Source organism: Diadema setosum, chromosome 13 (genome assembly GCF_964275005.1).
Source record: "Diadema setosum chromosome 13, eeDiaSeto1, whole genome shotgun sequence".
Taxonomy (NCBI): Eukaryota; Metazoa; Echinodermata; class Echinoidea; order Diadematoida; family Diadematidae; genus Diadema; species Diadema setosum.
Genome location: NC_092697.1, coordinates 23,658,818 through 23,679,198, shown reverse-complemented (window position 1 = coordinate 23,679,198; position 20,381 = coordinate 23,658,818). Strand labels below are relative to the sequence as shown.

General features: G+C 37.9%; 1 protein-coding gene across 1 annotated transcript; it reads left to right on the top strand.

The window, feature by feature from the left end:
- Positions 1-18: 18 nt before the first annotated feature.
- Positions 19-14,323, top strand: LOC140236492 (receptor-type tyrosine-protein phosphatase alpha-like). The gene is made up of 18 exons (XM_072316415.1): positions 19-26; positions 1,636-1,685; positions 2,160-2,377; positions 2,945-3,032; positions 3,504-3,580; positions 4,476-4,512; positions 4,841-4,938; positions 5,641-5,754; positions 6,440-6,582; positions 7,652-7,787; positions 8,218-8,367; positions 9,170-9,269; positions 10,184-10,257; positions 11,112-11,243; positions 11,836-11,964; positions 12,625-12,788; positions 13,501-13,633; positions 14,117-14,323. Exons 1-18 carry the CDS (start codon positions 19-21, stop codon positions 14,186-14,188), a joined length of 1,923 nt encoding a protein of 640 aa, XP_072172516.1. The 3' UTR covers positions 14,189-14,323.
- The last annotated feature ends 6,058 nt before the right edge of the window (positions 14,324-20,381 follow it).

The window sequence follows — 20,381 nt, the reverse complement described above, 5'->3', positions numbered from 1 at the left end:
ATTATTTTTGCGGCAATCATGTACAGGTATGTAGGTAACATATGGAAAAAGTAGATCTATTCTTTTTAGTCCTTTTCTAAAGTTTTGAACAGATAATGGGTGCTTGATGTTGTAAGTTGAGTAAGGTATACTTTTTTTAAAAAAAAAATCATGTGCAGACATTGTTCTCCTTTTTGAGTCGAAAAAGACTGCCGAGGGGTGACTTCACCTCTCATGTTGATTTAAATCCAGTCTTTTCAAGCTTGATGATATACATATTTTTGTTCAATATTCTTATGAGATTAGGTGGGAGTGAGAAAAGATTTAGATGATTCCTCCCCTCAGTCAAAAATAGATTCAAGTTGAACAGACTGTTTCAAATCATTAATGTTAATTACAAAATACGCCATCGTACCGGGTTGACTTCATGATACTCTGAGTATGCGACTTACGTGTTAAGGATAAAAGACACTTTATGTATTTTCCAAATTTGAACTAAATATGAATATAAAGAAAGAATAGAAATAACCATAAACGCGAGCACACACAATCTCATATACAATAATTTCTGTGTAAACAAATACTGTATGTCGCCTTTCAAATCTACAAATTGCTTAAAATGAGATATGTCTTCTTCTTCTTCTTGATTACTGTCCAACACTCCTTAGTAGGGGCCAACCGGATAGGGGGTGCGATGGTGTTTTATTGCGAAAGAAGTGTGGGATCTAGTTGCTTTGCTCCTGGGTGTACTGTAGGATTGCTGCTTTGAAGGAGTCTTTGTTTGTGATGTCGGTGACTGTCAGAGGGAGTGTGTTCCAGTCTGTGATCGTTCTTGGGATGAACGAGTATTTATAGCAGTTTTTGTTTGTTGCGATTGGGATGAAACTTGTAGATGATGATGTCGTACAATCGTTTGTTGTATTCTGTATTTTCAGACGAAAATGGAGAAAGAGATCAAGCACAATACCTATGGGCGAAACAGCCCGTGGGATGGAAACCTCAGGAGGGTCCCTAAAGATAAAAAATGAGGGGTATGTAAATCAACGTTTTATTTTGCTTGTTTCACTTAAAATGAGTAAATACAGAGTATATTCCTTTGGGCTTTATCGCAAGGACATGTTCATTCTTTTCTCATAGTCTTCTTTCGGAAACATTGACATGCGGTTCCTCAACATCTCATTTGATTCGAATTTGAATTTGAATTTTGAATTTATTGCCGCTTCATGGGGTGGAATACCCTGATCAGCAGAGCTGGTTTCCATAGGGGTCCTTTATTCTTCATGTTGTTTATGCGCAACACTTTATTTGAATATGCCAGAACAGAGAAACCTCAATCAGTTTTCGAACAAACTCACTAAAAACATACCTTGAACTTTCATTTCTTCTTCTTACCGTACCCTGCGGTTTTCAGCAGCACAGATTGTTTATTTGTTGATCATATCACAATAACTTATATATTATTGCCTGTGACATGTAGGCCTACAACTGCTCATACGAGTTCTCAGATACCACAGACCAGCATAGAGAATGATTGCTCTTGCTCTTTGCCGCATAAGTGATAGTTTGTCAAAGATATCCCTAGCATCAGACGTAGAAAATAGACAATGCATGACTTCATGATGCTGCCTAAGATAGCTGTTCTGATTTTGTTCACAGGGCCGCGGGTAACAGCGAATCAATAGAACTCCATCACCCAAAGCAAAGAGGTAAGGTTGTCCTAGGAGTCAATATCTGTTCAAAAGAACAAAGATGGTTTGTGTGTGGGAGAGTAAAATAAGTGAGGACAGTTTTATAGCATACATTATGTATTTCAATCGAGACTGATGACAAATGGAAATTGAGGTTTTGGTTATCGTCGCTCTATCGAATAAGCTCGTACTCCATGCATATCCACACATAGGGGCCTATGCACACACGCATGATGTATTTTTATTTCATATTGCCCATTTACACTTGATACATGATCATTTGCACAAAAGGATGTTTGGGCAAAGTTTGACAGTAGGACTGAACAGCTGAACATTACATGCAAACCATCAATAATAATTATAATTTAAATCTTTCGACCGTCGTATTGCGATATTTCGCTGCTTTTCTTCCTCTTCATTTTCTGGTAAATAATTGCTATTCTGACATCAATATCAGCTTCATGTAATATGTACCTTTTCTCATGATTGTAGATATGAGTGAAGACCGATCCTCACAACCCTCATTCTCCTCATGCGAGTCGCTGGACGGTAAGGAGGCTTCGACTGCCCCTGGCACGGCGGGAACCTCGATATACGAAAACGTACTGACTGAAAGCAACAAGCCCCAGCCCATTCCCGTAGGTGAGCTCGGCCATTATCTCGCGGAGAAGAATTCGGGAGGTCTGTTCGACTTGAAAGCAGAGTATCAGGTAAGATGTTGCCAATCTACTCTACAAAAGCGCTTCCTTTTAACGCAGCTTTACTCATATTCAAGTTGACTGCAACGAATTCAGTCAAATCAGGCGCAAAATAAAAACAATAGATTGTAACACTAGTGACATCACAAAATTGTCACAGCAATGGCGATTATTAGAGGAGGTGGCACTAAAATTTTGCTCTAGCTACAATTTCTTTGGTCTTATTTCATTTATTAGTACTCGGGTTAAGGTTAGGGTTGTGATAGGGTTGTAGGTTTGGTTTGACGTGAGACGGACAGCAGGCTGTTTTAACCCAATCTTCTTTTTTACTCAATTTCCCTGACTTAACCAAACATCTCACTCACGCAAGGTTACAATCATTGCAAATACCGTTGATTTATTCATCACTTCAATGCTAAAATATTCCTATTAGGTTCTCATCCGCCTTATTCTAGGACATTAATTGAATGTAGGAAATTCCCACACTAATCATTGTCATGCAAATTGCATCTAAAAGAAAGTAAGTTGATAATAGATTTTAAGAATAGTGTTCAAAGTCTATATGATTCGTTGGCACAGAGTCTTCCCTCGGAGCAACTACATCCCTGGGATGTGGCGGCTAAAGAAGAGAACCGGACGAAAAATCGCTTCATCAACATTCTTCCGTGTAAGTATAGATACCACGTTTTCTTTCTACAATCGGTTTATGGGACTCGTGCTATGTTTTTTTTTTCTACATCAATTCGACGATATTATTTGGTAATCTTCGAAATTGCTTTGTAAGACTGTCGATATAGGCATTATTAGTCATGCATTGTCATCGCGATATATGTTTCAGCAACGCTCTATTTTGTAGCCGTGGAAATGAAAATAAGCTGCAATCGTGATATCGCATATTTTCAAAATAAAGGAGTCGCGTTTGTAGAAAATAAGGAATGTAAATATATATGTACATGCTATGCTGTAGTAATGATTCATTCTATAGAATAAAAGTGATGCTTACTTTTTGTAGGAAGGTTACAAGTGTACTGTGACGTCTGTCATGGAGATCATTGCCTCTATGAAGGCAAAAAACAATCGTTTAGCAATACATTTTGAAAGGGATAAAATTGTGCCCCTCAATTTCGTATACCCACAGACGACCATTCTCGAGTGGAATTGACTCCGAAAGAAGGTGATCCATCCTCAGACTACATCAACGCCTCTTACATTGACGTAAGTCATTCCCTTCTGTCGGAAAATCAAGCTTAACTGATGGCACAATCAGGGGCGGCGCAGCCGTGGGCCCGTGGGGGCTCGGGCCCCCACACTTTTTGTGCACCATACAAAGGAATACATAAGGTGTCATCACTTTGGGCCCCTTTTTTCAACCCGGAAGTACGTAAGAGGCACTACAATGGGAGGGGAGAGAATGAGCTGAGGACTTTTTTTTTTTTTTTACTTGTCAGCTGAAGAAACCCGGAAGTGGACGGGTAGAGATGAGCTGAGGACCTTGTTTTTTGTTTTGTTTGTTTGTTTGTTTTTTTGCTTGTTAGCTCATGAAACCCGGAAGTGGGCCCCCACACTTTTGAAAACAGTGCGCCGGCACTGACAATTAATTCCATTAAATCTTTAAAGAAGAAACAATCTGCTTGGCTACTTAAAACATGATGTTCATGTCTACTAAGTTTCAACGATGTTTTAATTTTCACATGTTTTCACAGACAGTGATGATTGAATAGAACGACATTCATATCACCTTACGTCTTTCCTATATATTCTTTCATATTATTGGTCGATGATGTAGGAATTAAAATCCGTTTCTCCCAAGAGTCATTAAAATAGAAATTGAGGGATCCATTATCTTGACATTTCACGTCAAGTAAGGAAGTTAAGCGAAGACCAATATAAATGTCAACGAAAATCTCGTTCGCTTTTATACATCTCCTTTTATTACACTGATAAACAGTATGGCTTTCACATAAATGTTTTGTCAATATATATTATGACAAAGCTGGATAAGACCACTTCATTTGTTTGGTTACTCTCTATCTCTTAAAGCTACATTGATAATGGTGTTGTTTTGCATACTATGGCTGTATTAATGTTTATGTTTTCTCACCATTCCAAGGGCTACAAGTCTCCTGGAAAGTTTATTGCTGCCCAAGGTAAGATTCATTTCTATATGAAAAAACAAAACAAAACAATTAGGAGGCATTGATACGCACGAGTCTAGTGTCAAATGAATCAGATACGGGCACAATGCTGGTGTGTCAAACTTTCATTTTTTCTTCTAGGATGCGAACATACCTTTTCTGCCATTTTAGTTGAAATTACTGTAAGATGTCGTTTTTTCCCTCTCAATCTGAATTAATAACAATATGCCATTATAAAGGCATTATTTTGTATTATATGTGCTTTGATTTACAACTTTTGACCTCTTTGAAAGGTTCAATTTAAGATGTATATTTTATATTTCACTCGGCGTTTCTAAAGGTCCGAACGTGGCTTCCCTGGAGGACTTCTGGCGAATGATATGGCAGTATGGCTGTGGTAAAATCGTCATGCTAACCAACTTGGTTGAAGGCAAAAAGGTATGATAATCTTTTTTTCGACTTTTATCCAAATTGGCGGAAATATACGTTTCTTATCCCTCAATCTCTGCCAAAAACCACTGTTAAAAGGACATCAAAATGAACATTAATGTACAAGGTTTGAAACACGCGGTTTGAAACCTCGTTAAAGCGTTCCTTTTTCATCCTATACGTAGCGCCTCGTTGGAAGTTTAAACAGAAATTATTTCTGGACACTATTGCTTTCATTACCCCCCAAACTGATGGCCTAATCTGAGATGATATTTGTGATAGTGACGCCTGTAGGACTATCTATGAAATTGACAGCCTAAGATCTCTCGTAGATATTGATACTTGATGTTTACAGTTGAAATGTATACTTTATGATCAGACCTAATATTAATATCGTAAAGACATGATTGATGGATGTGTTATATCATAATTTCACCATCACTGTGGGAAAGCTGAATAAGCTAGCACTTTGTGATATCCTGAGATGTTGGAAATACCTTGCGGTAATGAAGATAAAACATTATATCACCTTTCACGAAGTGCTTTCGTCCACACTGGGAAGTATGAACTACGTAAATTTGACGCATGATTTTTTACATTCTCTGAAACGCCATTGCAGTAATTCTATCAGCCGTGCGATAACGATTCACATGAAGCTTTATTTCGACTGAAATGTAACGCGTCTTGCACTTATTTTCTCTAAAATTTCAGAAGAAATGTGAGAAATACTGGCCAGACGAAGCCATGACTTATGGCGACATCCACGCTGTGCTGGTAAAAGCTGAGATTCACCCTGATTATGCAGTCAGGACTTTCAACATCACGGTAAGCAGGCAAATTATACGTTGAGAAGTTTTGATTAGATATATCTCATTAAAAACAAAATTAGTGCAACACCAAATACTACGCTGGAGAATCTGTAATAATTCAACTAGACAAATTTGATATAAAAAGAAAATGATTATACATAAATTTTGGTCTTTTGCACTGCGTTTCTTGATTGTGAAGCAACATTAATTGTTTGGTTTGAACATTCCCTACGTGAAATTTCACACTAGTTGATCCATTTCTACAACATGGCTTTTATAAAGGTGACAAGGCAAAAAAAAAAAAAATGAAACAGGTAAACCTTCTCTCCTTGGCATGGGAACATTATTTTTTTTTTTTCATATGCGAGTTTCTTCACTTTGTCTCCCTCTACAAATCAAATTTGTTAAGATCGCAACCGCTGATCTGTAAATTAACAAACTTGTCGGAAACAAAGGAACCAGTGGGACTCGAACCTGTCATCTGCTGCTTTCGGGCAGCGACATTACCACCAGGCTGTCCCTGGTTGCCGGCAGTGACACGATTTACAGATCAGCAGTTGCGATCTTAACAAATTTAATTTTAGAGGGAGACAAAGTGAAGAAACTCGCATATGAACCTTCACCCCTCTGAATGATATCTTTCTCTCATTCTTTTTTTCTCCGTTTTTCCGTTTTTCCGAAATGTTCCCTGTGTTCATCAGCGTGGTGACATTCAGAGAGAGGTGGTGCAGTACCACTACACAGCCTGGCCAGATATGGCTGTTCCCGAGTACACAGCGCCGCTAATGACATTCATCCAAGTTACAAGGCGTCTCGATCGGACCCCAACTGTTGTTCACTGCAGGTGAGCTTATAAAGGTTACATTTGCAGAATTGCACGCCTTGATGTGTAGGCAAATTACGTTTTTTGTTCCCACTTTGATTAAATTATTTGATCAAACCGGGTAATCAAGCGGGTAACGAATACACTTACATGGCTGAAATAGAGGTATATGCATCTGTGGAACTTTAGTTGAGTGCGATGGGTGCATTGCCATTTTTCAGCGTACTTCTTTCTGCCACACTTATTCCATAACCAAAGACCAAACGGATGAGCGCTACTTACTTTGCAGCAGGGACTTGGCATAACACTTGTCTGGCTCATCAAATTCGTTCAGTCTGATGCCAATAGTGCACCCCAGTACTGGCAATAGCCTTCTACCTTAGTATACTAGGGGATGACTAGTATTATAAACTGATCAGTGGAAATCAGTGGGAATGCTGGGGGATGATTGTTCCTATCCTTGTGGGATTCATTTAAGAGTACATTATATCTATTGTTGTGTGAAAATTATTTGCTTCAGAATGGTCTCATATTTAAGTAATGTGCAGTTTAATGTTTCTAGGTTAGCATGCCTGTACAGTGACGGGGAATTAAACTTTACATTACTTGAATATGAGACCGTTCTGACGCAAATAATTTTCACACAACGATAGATATATAATGTACTCTTAAATGAAACCCACAAGAATTGGAACAATCATCCCCCAGCATTTCCACTGATTCCCACTGATCAGTCACTAGCCATCCCCTTTAAGAAACATGTTGATTACGAATAGCAAGATTTGCCAGATACAAATAGAGACTTTACAAGGCAGAATTAAAGTATCAAGGATTACAATTGCAATGATGTAGAAAAAACATTTCGATACAACTAAGTGGTGTTACTTTGTCTGTTGTTGATATTGTTGTTGTTGTTGTTTACTACATTTCAATGTATCATCATACCCAGCTGGGAAATGTGATGCACAATATCGTGATGTGATGAAATAAGTTATGCACAACGTAGTTTCAAAAAGTTCTGATGAACAAGTATGATTATCAAGTATTTGCCAATGGCATTTGTCTGGTATGTGTGAATTATCTCTGCAAGTGCTGGTGTAGGCAGGACGGGGACGTATATTACATTAGACGCCATGTTGGACCAGATGAAACATGAGAGAAAGGTGGATGTCTACAACTTCGTCTCTGGTTTACGGCAACGCCGGTTCAAGATGGTCCAAGTTGTGGTAAGGCGTTTGCTTAATTGCTAAAATCGATTTCTTACTTTAGTTATAAAGAAAGAGTGCCTTTCGCTGACGCGTTGGTGTTTGTTTGTTTGAAATGATATATATAAATCATATATAGTCCTATATATATATATACATTTTTTTTTTTGGGGGGGGGGAGGGATTCTTTGCAAAAATAAGGTTTTTGAAGACGATGTTTCCAAACTTGTTTGAAATGAATGCATATATATATATATATATTTGTGTGCTTGTGTTTGTGTGTGTGAGTGTCACGTCATGTAGAAATTATTACTCGATTGTTTTTCAGTTTCTGTAATATTGAATATTTTACATCATCATAAATTGGGCCATTAGTCCTCTGAATCATACCATAATGGTATGTGTACATTACACAACTGAGGTATACCACACTAAATACGCATGTATGTAGGAGCAATACAAGTTCATCTACAACGCCCTTCTCGAGAGCCAGACGTGCGGAGACACTCGAATCTACCCCGACGCCTTCCCGGCCCGATACGCTGAGTTGATTGCCACCGATCCTCGGACTGGATCCTGCCCCATGGCCCAGGAGTTCCGGGTAAGGTCACCGAGATCAGATGATGAATAACTAAAACAAAAATTTCCCTAAAGTAAAAAACAAGCATACAAGTAAAGATCTCTACTTCTTTACCTTATATCCTTACGTGTTTTTTTCTTTTTTTTTATCCAACGGAAATGGAAACAATAGCTTTAAAAAGAATGATATTGAAAAGCTCAACCGTGGTACTGACCCCTTTTGGTAGATATATTTTGCTTCTGGCGAGATTTTGTGCCTTTCTAAAGAAAAAAGAAAAAAAAAGACAAAAAAGACAAATTTCAGCATTGCTTCAGGTTATGAACATGTATTTCTGATTGGATACGGCGGCACTGGATCAGACAGTGCAGCTCCGGGTGAAGCTTCGAAAGAATAAGCGACCAATCCCAAGTTTATTGTGAGTATATTTTATAATGTATTTGGTACTCTTGCATACCACCTTCTCATCGTGGAAGTAACGCCAAAACATATTCCTCACTGTGTAACCCCTTTCACTGGAATCAAGTCATCACCTATTGTGCCCCTTCTTTCCTATGAATAGCACTCCACACATGCAGACTATTACAATAAATGCCACAGAGTCGCGTACATAAAACTTTCAACAAGAAGCCCACTTATTGTCTCGTCTTGTTCATTCATTTAGATAGGCATTTTGCAAGTGTTTCATCACTTGTCGTGTTGGAATGCCTGGAAAATTGTTTTCAGAGATGAAAGCAAGCAAGTAAAATCAAGTCTATATTCCATGATCGAGATGATTATGATACATTTACTGTCAGGTGATAATCATTATTCTTATCACCTACAGCTTCTTGATGCCTTCTCTGTCCATCCGAAGAAGACAGAAACCATTGGCGCCAGAAGTCAACTCAACTCAATGAAGAATCGCTACAAGAACAAACTTCCAAGTATGTATCATACAATGTACAATGCACGACAACTTAAAGGGAAATTACGATTCAGATAAAGTTAGTCTGAAAAGAAGGAGTGGTATTGTGCTAGCACAACAGGGAAAATTTGATCAAAATTTGATAAAAATGCGGAAATTCCATAACATGACTTACAACTTGCCCTATAGTTTGCACAAGAAATCTTGAAATTCTCAGTAGTTGTTGTTTTTTCCCAAACTCAGATATGCCCAACTCTCAAATGCTATAGCTGACTGAATGCGATTTTCGAATGATTTCAGCCGATAATAACATCACTTTTTGTACGGTTTGACAGAAAAAAATGAACATTTCATCATTTACATTTTGTACAAGATCAATAGGATATTGAGAGGCGATAATATCATGAGCTCACTATTTGCGTATTCATATTATGACCTACTGTTTCCTAGACTGGCAGCCCATCATTATATTTATTTACGTCGATGAAGGGCAGTTTATCAATTCATGCGAAAAAAAAAAACAAACTCAACGCAACAACTCTAGGCAAGAATCATAAATTTGAATGAATATGCAGTACCCGAGGCCATAAGAACTCAGAATCACCACTGGATATCGGACGGATATTATGACGTATGATAGAATGGTTTGATGGATACGACTCGTAATTAAGAGGTATGTATGTAATATGCTCCCAAAATGTATCTCGGCTATACTCCAAATAATCGGTGCTTATGTCAACTATGACAACTTGTCCATCAGTTGCGATTCTACAATTTTATCAATTATGATGTTGTCAATACCAAAAACTGTATGAATAAAGAAGATCACTACGGCGATAAGACGAAATACCTTAATCAAATAATGTGGAATGTATCTGTCTCTTGTCTAAAATGGTCTCATCTAACCGAGTTTCCTTCACTGCCACACTTCAGTCGACAGGATGCGGCCTTACCTCATGACTCAGATTGACGGCTGCACGGACTACATCAACGCCTCTTTCCTTCCGGTAATGTGGTGTACCTCCTTAAACCTTAGCCCCCATGTTCAAATCTTACCATTCAACAATCATGTTCTCTGTAACTACATTTGATTTTAGCAACAACCTGCACCATGTCTTAATACTGTATCTAATATCATACCTTATACCAAAGGTCCCATCACTTCTATCACGCTACGTAACGACTCGTCACTCCTTGGGAGTGGGGATGGCTGTGGAAGTATTACTAGTCTTGTTTTGATTGTCTGTACATGAGATTTTGATTTATCTCATTTCTATATCTGTCATCTCATTCTATCATACTACGTATGATCTTGACATCAAGGGCCTTTAATCAAACTTTCAATCGAGGCTTTGTCCCATTCTTCCTCCATCCAATACAACTATACCCAGGAAAATATTAAACGATAATACATTGTATATATGGTGCTAGAGATGCATCTACTTTGACAAAATGTCTGCAGCGATAAACAATACTTTATGTGTTAATCAGTTATAGTTTTAACTTTTTGCGTTTATGGTAATTTCCATTTGAACTTGCAAAAATGATATGTGGGGAAGTATTTTCAATAAGTATTAAAGTGCAAACAGCGGTTTTACGTTTATCTGAGGAAAAGAGTTACCTGGAACCATGAAACCATAATTGTATCAAAATATAGTCAACATGATAAATAACGTTATCATTATTTTGTACATTATTTTTCCTGTTATTTTCATTAATTGTGATTTTTTTTTCTGATTATCTCTACTTTACAAGATATCAATGAAGACAGTGTTAACATAAAAACAAGATTTTAAGCTTCTCGTCACTACTCACAACGATTGTCGGCTCACATTTGATTTTCTCCTTAAAACTTACCCAGGGATTCAAACACAAAAATGAGTTTATAGGGACCCAGACACCACTGCCGGAAACCGTGGTAGATCTCTGGCGTCTGGTGGTAGACTACAAGGTCACGTGCATCCTCATGCTGCACGGAAGTTGCAAGGACAAGGTGAACATCCGTTCATATCTCTGATTGTGATAATTTGGAAAAAAGAGAAATCAGTATAGCTTTAGAGTTTGACAAACCAAATAAGACGAAATCAGTCACGTATTCTTGCCAAATTCGTCATGTACTGTTATATGATTATAAATTATATTTATTATACTTACCGATATCTTTGTATCTCTCTTCCCCTTTTCTTGATTTCATCTCAACCCTTGAATGAAATCAATGAAATCAGGTGTGTGCATCTTGGAAGAAATCAATGAGACGGAAATCAAAACTTAACTTAAATAGGTGTTGTCAACGTTAGGGGATTCAGTGATTATATTAGGAAATGGTGTTTCGAAACATTACGTATAAATAGCTATGAATATGAATGCGTAAATATTTTTTCGTTGATACCATGCTCATTGGGACATCTTTGTTAAATCAATAAAAAAAAGTTTGAAGCATGTAAAAGTTTAATTGACTCGCGTTGTCCTCAACAAATTTGTCAACCAAACGTTACCCCAATGATGAAACTCGGTATACAGCGTTCTAGAAATCCCCCAAAATACCGATCCTTGCAGCTGATGTTGATCTTTCTCTTCCGCAACAGTCATTCGCTTCATATTTTCCCGAGAAGGGGAGCCAGAAATACGGGCCTTACACTGTCACCCTCTTGAGTAAGGAGAATCTCAATCACATCACCTGCAGATCGATACAGGTCGTCAAAGACGAGTCCAAGGTAAAGTCTCATCGAATTTCGTGTTCGTAAATCATCAAGGAGATTTCAATATCTCAGAAATGACATGTGCGTTTCTGAAAATTTTGGTTACTTGAACTGGCTCTCTTACGTCTTGCTGTATGTAACGATTGAGATAGTAAGGATTTTAGAAGAATGGCAAAGATAGGAAGTTGAGAATATGAAAAGATGACAAAGAACACACAATACGAGTGATGAAGGCGCTGAAATACAAGGGGAAGGGGGTGAACATGGTGAATAAGAAAAATTCCAAGTGGAGGTGAAGTCGTGGTCTGTTGACAGCACAGTGACTTTTCAAACTTTTCAAGGTCTTGGGTTCAGGCTGTGCAATGGAACTTATGGGCTGAGCAAGACACTCAATCCACATCACTCTACTCTGCCCAAGTGTGCAAATGGGTAAAATCCAGCAAGGAAGGGGAGGCTTGGTGATTGAGTTTTGGTAAAACTTCTTAAAAGGAAACAAGAGTTCAAATCGTGGACCCATGTAAACCACAAGACGCGATTAATTGGACCACCACACCTTAATATCTTAAAAAGTTGACATAGCATCTCATGTTTCGTAGTCCAGATTGGTACTCGTGATACTCGAATTAATGATTATCAAGGGAGATGCAAAATTTCAGTGTGGCGTGTATTCCGCAGAAAGTACATGAAGTGCGCCAGCTTCAGTTGAAGTCATGTCCAGTGCAGGCCGAGCTGCCGTCCTCCATTCAAGACGTCCTGGAGTTGTACGAGCAGCTCACCAAGGCGAGATGTAGTGAGGGGGAGGACGGGGATAGTACAGGACCAGTTCTCGTTCACTGCAGGTGAGAAGAATTCCTCCATGGTCTTCAAGACTATTCAAAATCTCGTCCTGGTGTGCTCATCGTGATTAATAAAAAACAGACAGCTCGCTCTCTCAGAAATATCCTTCCTACAGACATTGCAGGCGGGGGGGGGGGGGGGGAGGGGGGAGGGGGTAATTCGATGAACCATCACCGTCAAAATTTTACATCAGTAATCTCGTAATTCTGAACAAAAAAGTGAGTAATTGACGTGACAAATCTTAACAAATCTTCATGTGTTGAAAGACAGAAATGAAGATCTCCAGCTCTCCAATACAAGCGGCAAGTGGTGGTATTTTGATTTGCCATCTCACAGGGTATAGGATTTAGGCGTTTTACTTTGAAATTTCTCATTCTCAGAATGAACGATATATTCCTAAAGAGATGTAATATCTTTTATTCATCACAACAGAATTCCACCTACCCATTAATGGATAGAAAGGATAGAAAGGCCGGACAGTATTTAAATATAGAAACTTTTCCCTTACATGTTAAGAGCCTTACGCATCAAATCATCCTGCTACGTCATGAGCTCATACTCACAAGAATAATCAAAATTCAAACGCAATTTCGACACACTTGTGAAAGAACGAAAAAGTAAGCACATTCCTGACCAAATGGAATCGCATGTGATCTATGGTTATTGACTTTCTAGTGATTCGATTCTTTTCTCAAAAATATTTGCAATATCTAGAGACGGAGAGGGTGTGACTGGCATGATTTGTGCTCTGTTTGCCGTGCTTGAACGACTTAAGGCAGAACGTGTTGTCGACGTGTTTCAGGCTTGCAAGAGACTACGAGCCATTCGCCCTGGTGCTGTAACCATGGTAACTTCGTAGAAGGAATTGTGATGTATCCATCCTTTGCCTGAAATTAAACACTGCATTTCCTGGTTCTCTGTTTGTTGTGGTTATTTGCTTACAGTTGGGAATACTCACAGCGTCTACATGCACAGATAATAATGTTGACAGTGGGCAATCTACTTCCTTTAAAATATGAATGTATTATAAGGTCCCAATAAACTTATTCGTGTGATGAAAAATGAATTGTGCCACAAAATACTTTAAGATATTGATATTTTGTCAAGCGTTGGTGTCTATTTTTACCACCCTGTGTGCCTTAGGCGAAGGGTTGCAGTTATTAAAAAAAAGTATTATAGTGAATGTCAAATATTGTCTATATTATCGCACCACTACTCTTCCAAATTCATTCATTTCTCTGAAAATGTGCATCCTTATTTTTTTTTTATTGTCTATTACCATATTCATTAACCTGACGCTGAACACTATGGCGTATCTTTCAATCCGCAGAAACAGTACGAGTTCATCTACAAGGCGGTGAGAACACAGCTGGATTCTGACTCCATCTACCAAAACGTGTAAATAGAACCAAGTCCGTTTCCTGCTGGAGGAAAGAATATATCCATAATTAACGTGTGGCAAACACTGATCAGCTGCAATCATTTCGTTGATATCTGAATGCCTCAGAGTTGAAATGCTTATTGTTTGTTTGTCTGGTGTGCTCCATTTAATTTCTTTATAATTATTATAGTTTGTACGGAGAGAGTGTGTTGCCCACTGAAAGTTGGAGCACCGCTGAGGAAGCGGAATGGCGCCCTCTGTCGATTGTCCTTTAGACAATTTTTGTCACGAACGTAAACCCTTTGTGTGCTTTGAGTGCCGATTGGTACAGAAAACCATAATAATTATTGTACATACAGTCCACAGTCTTTGGCACAGAAAGTTCTGAATTTACTGAAATTGCAATCTTACTTGTCCCCGAGATACACAATGGGGACTTTTAAGTCATGGTGCAGTCCAAGGTGTCGGCTATATAGAAATTATAATTTGAAATGATATTCTTGTGGAAACGTACTTTCCTGTCTTCAGTGATGTAATCGTTTCGTGCATGTTTCTACAATCCGTGTTTATTTTAAGACTTATTCATCCATTGTGCATTCCGAAATCTTCCCATCTGGCAGTGGCCATTTTCGTAACTTGATAATAATATATTATATCATTATTTTGTTTCTCCTCTGCCAGCTTACTCTGTGAAGCCGTCATTAATAATTATAAGTAAGATCAGTGCTTTGTATCTGACAGTCTGACTCGTCTCGTGTAGACACTGAATACAAATGCATTATGGCTTGGTATCGTTCTCATGTGTTGTTTCCTTTCAAACTGCGTGTAAATTTGAATATGACTGTATTGTAGCCTATTTGTAGGCAGAAGCACGAGGAGTATGCTATTACTCAGCGCTGTGCAGAGCTGATTTAACTGAATTGTATGTTTTCTGGAACTTATTCCGAACTGCCTTCGTGCTTTAATACCCAGACTCGATGTCATTTTCAGTGCCTAGACATGTAGCGTTAATTGTGTTATATCAATTCTCCTGTATATATTTACGCCTGTGGATATCAAATTTCACTGGTAATCATCAAAATAGTGTGAATTATAATGATGTTGACATTTGTTATCAGTCAATTATTAGAATGGGATCAGTATGCTGGTTTCACATTTTGTTTTGTTTTGTTATTGTGTGTGTGTGTGACTGTGTGTGCATGTGTGTGTATGTGTGTGTGTGTGCGTTTGTTAGGGGAGGGTAATTGAAATGCAGAAACCACCAATAATTAAATCCCTTGATTTATATGCGGATTAGAAAGGCACAGCTCTGTGGGTGTGCAGTTCAAAAATCCGATGGGGTAACCCCAGAAATGTTACTTTATAGACCACGTTACTGTAGTCAGAGTGGAAGAACGAAAACATGAGGACTGTAATACTGGATTGATGTTTAGCATCTGTGTATTGGTGTTTTATTGCCAAGAAACGGTGAAAAATGATCAAGAGAGCATTAAAGGTATGGTATGGTATTGGTTGAGGTGAGGATTCAGGTAGTAACTTTTTGCAAGACACTTTAGACACCACTGACAAAACAAAGTAAATGAAGCGATCCTAATAGAGGGTGGATCCTACCTTTTATTAGGATTGCTTTGTTTTGAATATCTCGGCCATTTCAAAACCAATTTTTGAAAGTAACAAATAAACTTTGAATTCCTCTTAGAATTGTATGCTCTTTCATATTTCACACGAGGTTTCTCATTATCTAAAAAGAAAAATGCCATTAAAAGAAGTTGGAAACCTGAAGCCCTATTTCAAACCGAAACTGTACCATCCCTCTAATTGCTCAGGCGCTTTAAGGTATTTATAAGTACATTAAAACTATTCAAATTAGGAAATTCTTCCGTCGAGATGTTTTCATTGCAACTAAATGACAAATTGTCCAATATCGACGTAAATAAGCACTGAATTGATCAGTGTTTTAGTACTAGACTAGTACTAAAACACTGATCAATTTAGTGCTTATTTACGTCGATGTTGGGCAATTTGTCAATTAGTCGCAATACATTCAAACTATACATTTAGTACAACGTACATGCCAATAATACCAGTAACAGCCTGCAGAGTACTCTCAATGCTTTCCTGTATATCTCTCCTGGGTAAACTTGTACTTTCTTAACATTCATACACTTACACTTTCTAAAAGATTAACCTATATACGGTGCTCGAGAAACTTCTTTATCTTATTATGTACATTAGATTTATTGTTGCAGACATGGAATGTATTATGTTGTATTCTATTTTCCGTCATAAAAATATATACAAACAAAGGTACATGAAAATGGATAATTTAACGGACGGATGACCCTACTCTGTTATCGTGACAGCGTTGTTTTACAGCGGGGTCCCTTATACCATGAGAATTAAAGTGAATGACTGCAAAAATGAGATTTCATGATGTTTTACATACATGTAAATTTAGAGCAATATGAAAAAGTTCAAGAGATGTTACATCAATGCCGTACGAATTGCCATTTCATTAAGGAACATTAACTGTCATCTTGAAAATGAAAATAGGTGCACAGGTGATCAAACATAATGCTGATTGCTAGCTATGAGTCAAGTTGTATAAAAGTCCAATTTACATGATATCTGAAACTGAGTTATTCTCAGAAGTGTCTAAGAACATGGACAGTGATTAAGGCATATGAAAATAATGTGTCATTTACTTACGTCATTATCTTAATAAGACTTCATAACATGCGATTACGAGTGAGCTATAATTAATCATGAAAGCTGTTGCTTCTACTCAGTTTAAGGTGTGGTTCTTGTGTTCTGTGATCAAATATAGGACATGATAGCTCCTACTCAGCTCAAAGATGTGGTTCTGTATACGTTTTGCTTTCATTCATGCGTTGTGTGATCAAATATAGGACTTTTAAACAGAAAAAAAAATCGATAACAATGGCAATTATTAAAAGTTGCCAGGCTCAACAGGCTGACGGATAGTGCATGCCATTTGTCTCACCTACACATTATTTCCATCTTTCATTCTGTTTATATATACATGTGTCTTTGTGTGCGTACGTAATTCACCTTCTTATCATAACAAACCTACTGATATGTTACATGCTGATCCAAGTTTTATGTACATCAGTATAAGTCAGCCTGCTCTGGCTCGCTCTCTCATGTTGATGCCCTTGCTGCGAAAAAGTTGACCCAAACCTTTCAAATATTCGCAAGAAATCTTTACATCTTTACACATTTTGTTTTCGCTTCCAATGTATATCTCAATATAAGATGTACGTACAACTAGTAAATGCACAATGTTTCGTTCATTCCAGGAAAGAATGTTCGTGAATTCGTAAAAGGCACAGACGTGTGGTTCGTCTGTGAGCATGGTGATACATGCACATACAGCAGGTAATGACATGTAGCTTCCTCATATCATCTGAAGCTTTCGTTTTAATCATAAAGTGTCTGTCAGACAGAGTTGAAAATAAATGCATAAATGTGAGAGAGATACAAAAACTACAAAACTGACTCAAGGACTACCCTTCTTCTGATCGAGGAATCGTTTGTGAATTATCTGCTCCCTAGAATGAAAACATAACACCACAAGTGTGTCACTCACAATACAGACATTTCGCAATGTCGAAATTATGCCCTCTCACCGAGATTGGCTCATCATATTGAAATAACAATCAATGTTGTTGCCATGCAGATCACGTATATTCAATATAAACAAAAACGCGGAAGATAAAAATACGGCTCATGCTACAATGACACCACTCTACAGAGAACATTCGACCATGGGTTTCGGTTTTATAGAGAAAAATTGGCTAATGACTAACGACAATCACACAGTGTTCAATATCATGAGTATGATAGAGCTGTTACGATAACATTTATCTTTCTTCTATGCTTAAGTCCCCTCCCTGATTTATTTTACCCTAGTACAACAATGAACAGTCTTGTGCAGCCTTTATCTGTCATAGGTATTGGTTTCATTGGCGTCGTGCACACATCTTAAAGGTATTGTTAAAATCATCTCAGTACTGGAGCGCAACAAAGTGCCATTCCAGACGATTTTCATAGTTTCACATCATGTAGTGCTTAAATCGACAGCTCCATGTAGGGATTTGTGGAATTTACTGTGGACCTTGAGCAAAAACAGCAATACTTCAAACAAATTACACTGAACAATGATGATGACATAGGAGGCTCATGATAAATATATAGTTCAGAAATGTAACATGTAATTCATTTCGATACTGCTTGCTATGAAGTTCATCTGTGTAATAATTCTATGCATGCCTTCTTCTTTTAATCTGCTTTTTTGAGCCCCAACTCGTGCATTCTTATGGCTGCTATGTCATCATCATTATTCACTTATTCCTCAACCCAATCACTATAAATTCTGAAACTCTGTATTCTGTATAAATAATTGTGTTCAATTGTAAAAGTCTGAAAAATCATCTCGAAGTCTCATTTAAGCGCATTGTTGTATTGATGACATGCATAGGATTATGGATATGCGTTGTGCAGTACGTGCCACAGAACACTGTGGAAAAATACACGTTTGATAGAGGAGATGAGAAGACGAGAAGAGATAGTGTGCTGAATGCTGGCCAGGGTGTTCTTATTTCTTGTGAATGCAGCTCTCATTTCCGTAATATCAACAGGGGGTCACCACCGATTCTGTGTGATGATATAAGTGCTGCCTTGTTTGTCGATGGTGCCAAATTTTCCTTTAACGGCCGAACAATAAGTGGAGCATGCGTGTAACGCTGCCAAGATATACAAGGAATTCAACTTGAGTGTGTTTGTGCCACTCGAGCTACAGAGTTTCGAATTAGCAGACACAAAGATTGCACACTACTTCCGCATGATCAGAGTTATCATGCTGCGTTATCGCATATGGGTTTGTGTATTAAATTACCTCTGTTCGTTAAGCATGCCGCTTCAATGCTTTAATGCATACCTAGTTAGATATTTTGTCATTACAGGGATCTTTATCACAGACTCCAATTCAGCATTGCACCTGCATGGTGTAGAACCTAGTATGAGTAAGAACCGCCAGGGAGAAGGTTAATCGGACCCACGCATGCATGACCATGAGGGGTGCAAGTATTAGACAAGTTGAGTAACTCTTCCAGAAAAGCGACCACTGCACGAACCTTAGTGACTTTACTCTACTGACAAACTGGCACATGCACGTTATACAAACATAAGTATCTTAGGTTCATTTTCGAGCAGGTGTGTGTCTCATGTACTTTAATACAATAATACAGTCATCACGTACAGCTTAATCGAGACTTGATAATGGTAAGTAACAGGAAGCAACTGTTCAATAGTTCTCCATACTTACAGCTTCAGGTAGTTGTAGCGGTTTCTTCTGCTTGTTAAGGATTTGTGTAATACCCATAGCTACATTATGATCTAGTTTGTACAAAGAGTTAAAGAAAAAGATCCCCTTTTAACCGATATTTGGTCCTGTTTAAGACTTGAATATGACGTGCATTGGACATGCATATTGCATATTCTGCGTGCATAAAATTGTCCTATTCTACGTCATCAAACCCGACGCATCCCGGAAGACGACCTTACGGGGATGGAAAGTGGATGTTATTCTTGATATATTAAAAAAATATATCTCTATGTCAGTCTTATAAAAATAGAATACAAAATTAATAAATATGAGGTATTGAAGTATCATTTACAATCTTTGGTGCAAATTACTGTACATCATGATCGCCAGCATGGTGAATAGGATAGCAAATAGTGTGTTTGGTGAAAAGTGATGAATAAGTCATAAAGATTTATTCACATTGATTTATGATTTTTCTTCAGTTTGTGAGGTCGCAACTGCTGATCTACATTTTTAACAAACATGTCGGAAAACATGTCGAAAAAAAAAAACCAAAAACGAGGATCCAGCAGGAATCGAACATGCATCTACTACTTTTCGATTTCCGCTGGTTTCGTTTTTCCCGACGTGTTTGTTAAAAATGTAGATCAGCAGTAAGTTTCGATCTTACAAATTTCATTTGTACAGATTTTAGACGAATGGAAAGAAACTCATGCCTAATATCTTCACCCCTCTGCTCAATAATCTCTTGCTTTGAATTAGCTTTTCATTGTTTGTAACAGCTTTTCCAGGAGTTAAGAATGGCTCTTTAACCCCGGTCCTTCAAACAGCAGCTCAGTGGTTGGTTAATGCCGTTGATAGGTCATT

Excerpts from the sequence above, each read along its gene's own strand:
- LOC140236492 (XM_072316415.1), top strand. Across the intron at positions 7,788-8,217 it reads TCAAGATGGTCCAAGTTGTG|GAGCAATACAAGTTCATCTA; the intron begins GTAAGGCGTTTG and ends GCATGTATGTAG. Across the intron at positions 11,965-12,624 it reads TCGTCAAAGACGAGTCCAAG|AAAGTACATGAAGTGCGCCA; the intron begins GTAAAGTCTCAT and ends TGTATTCCGCAG.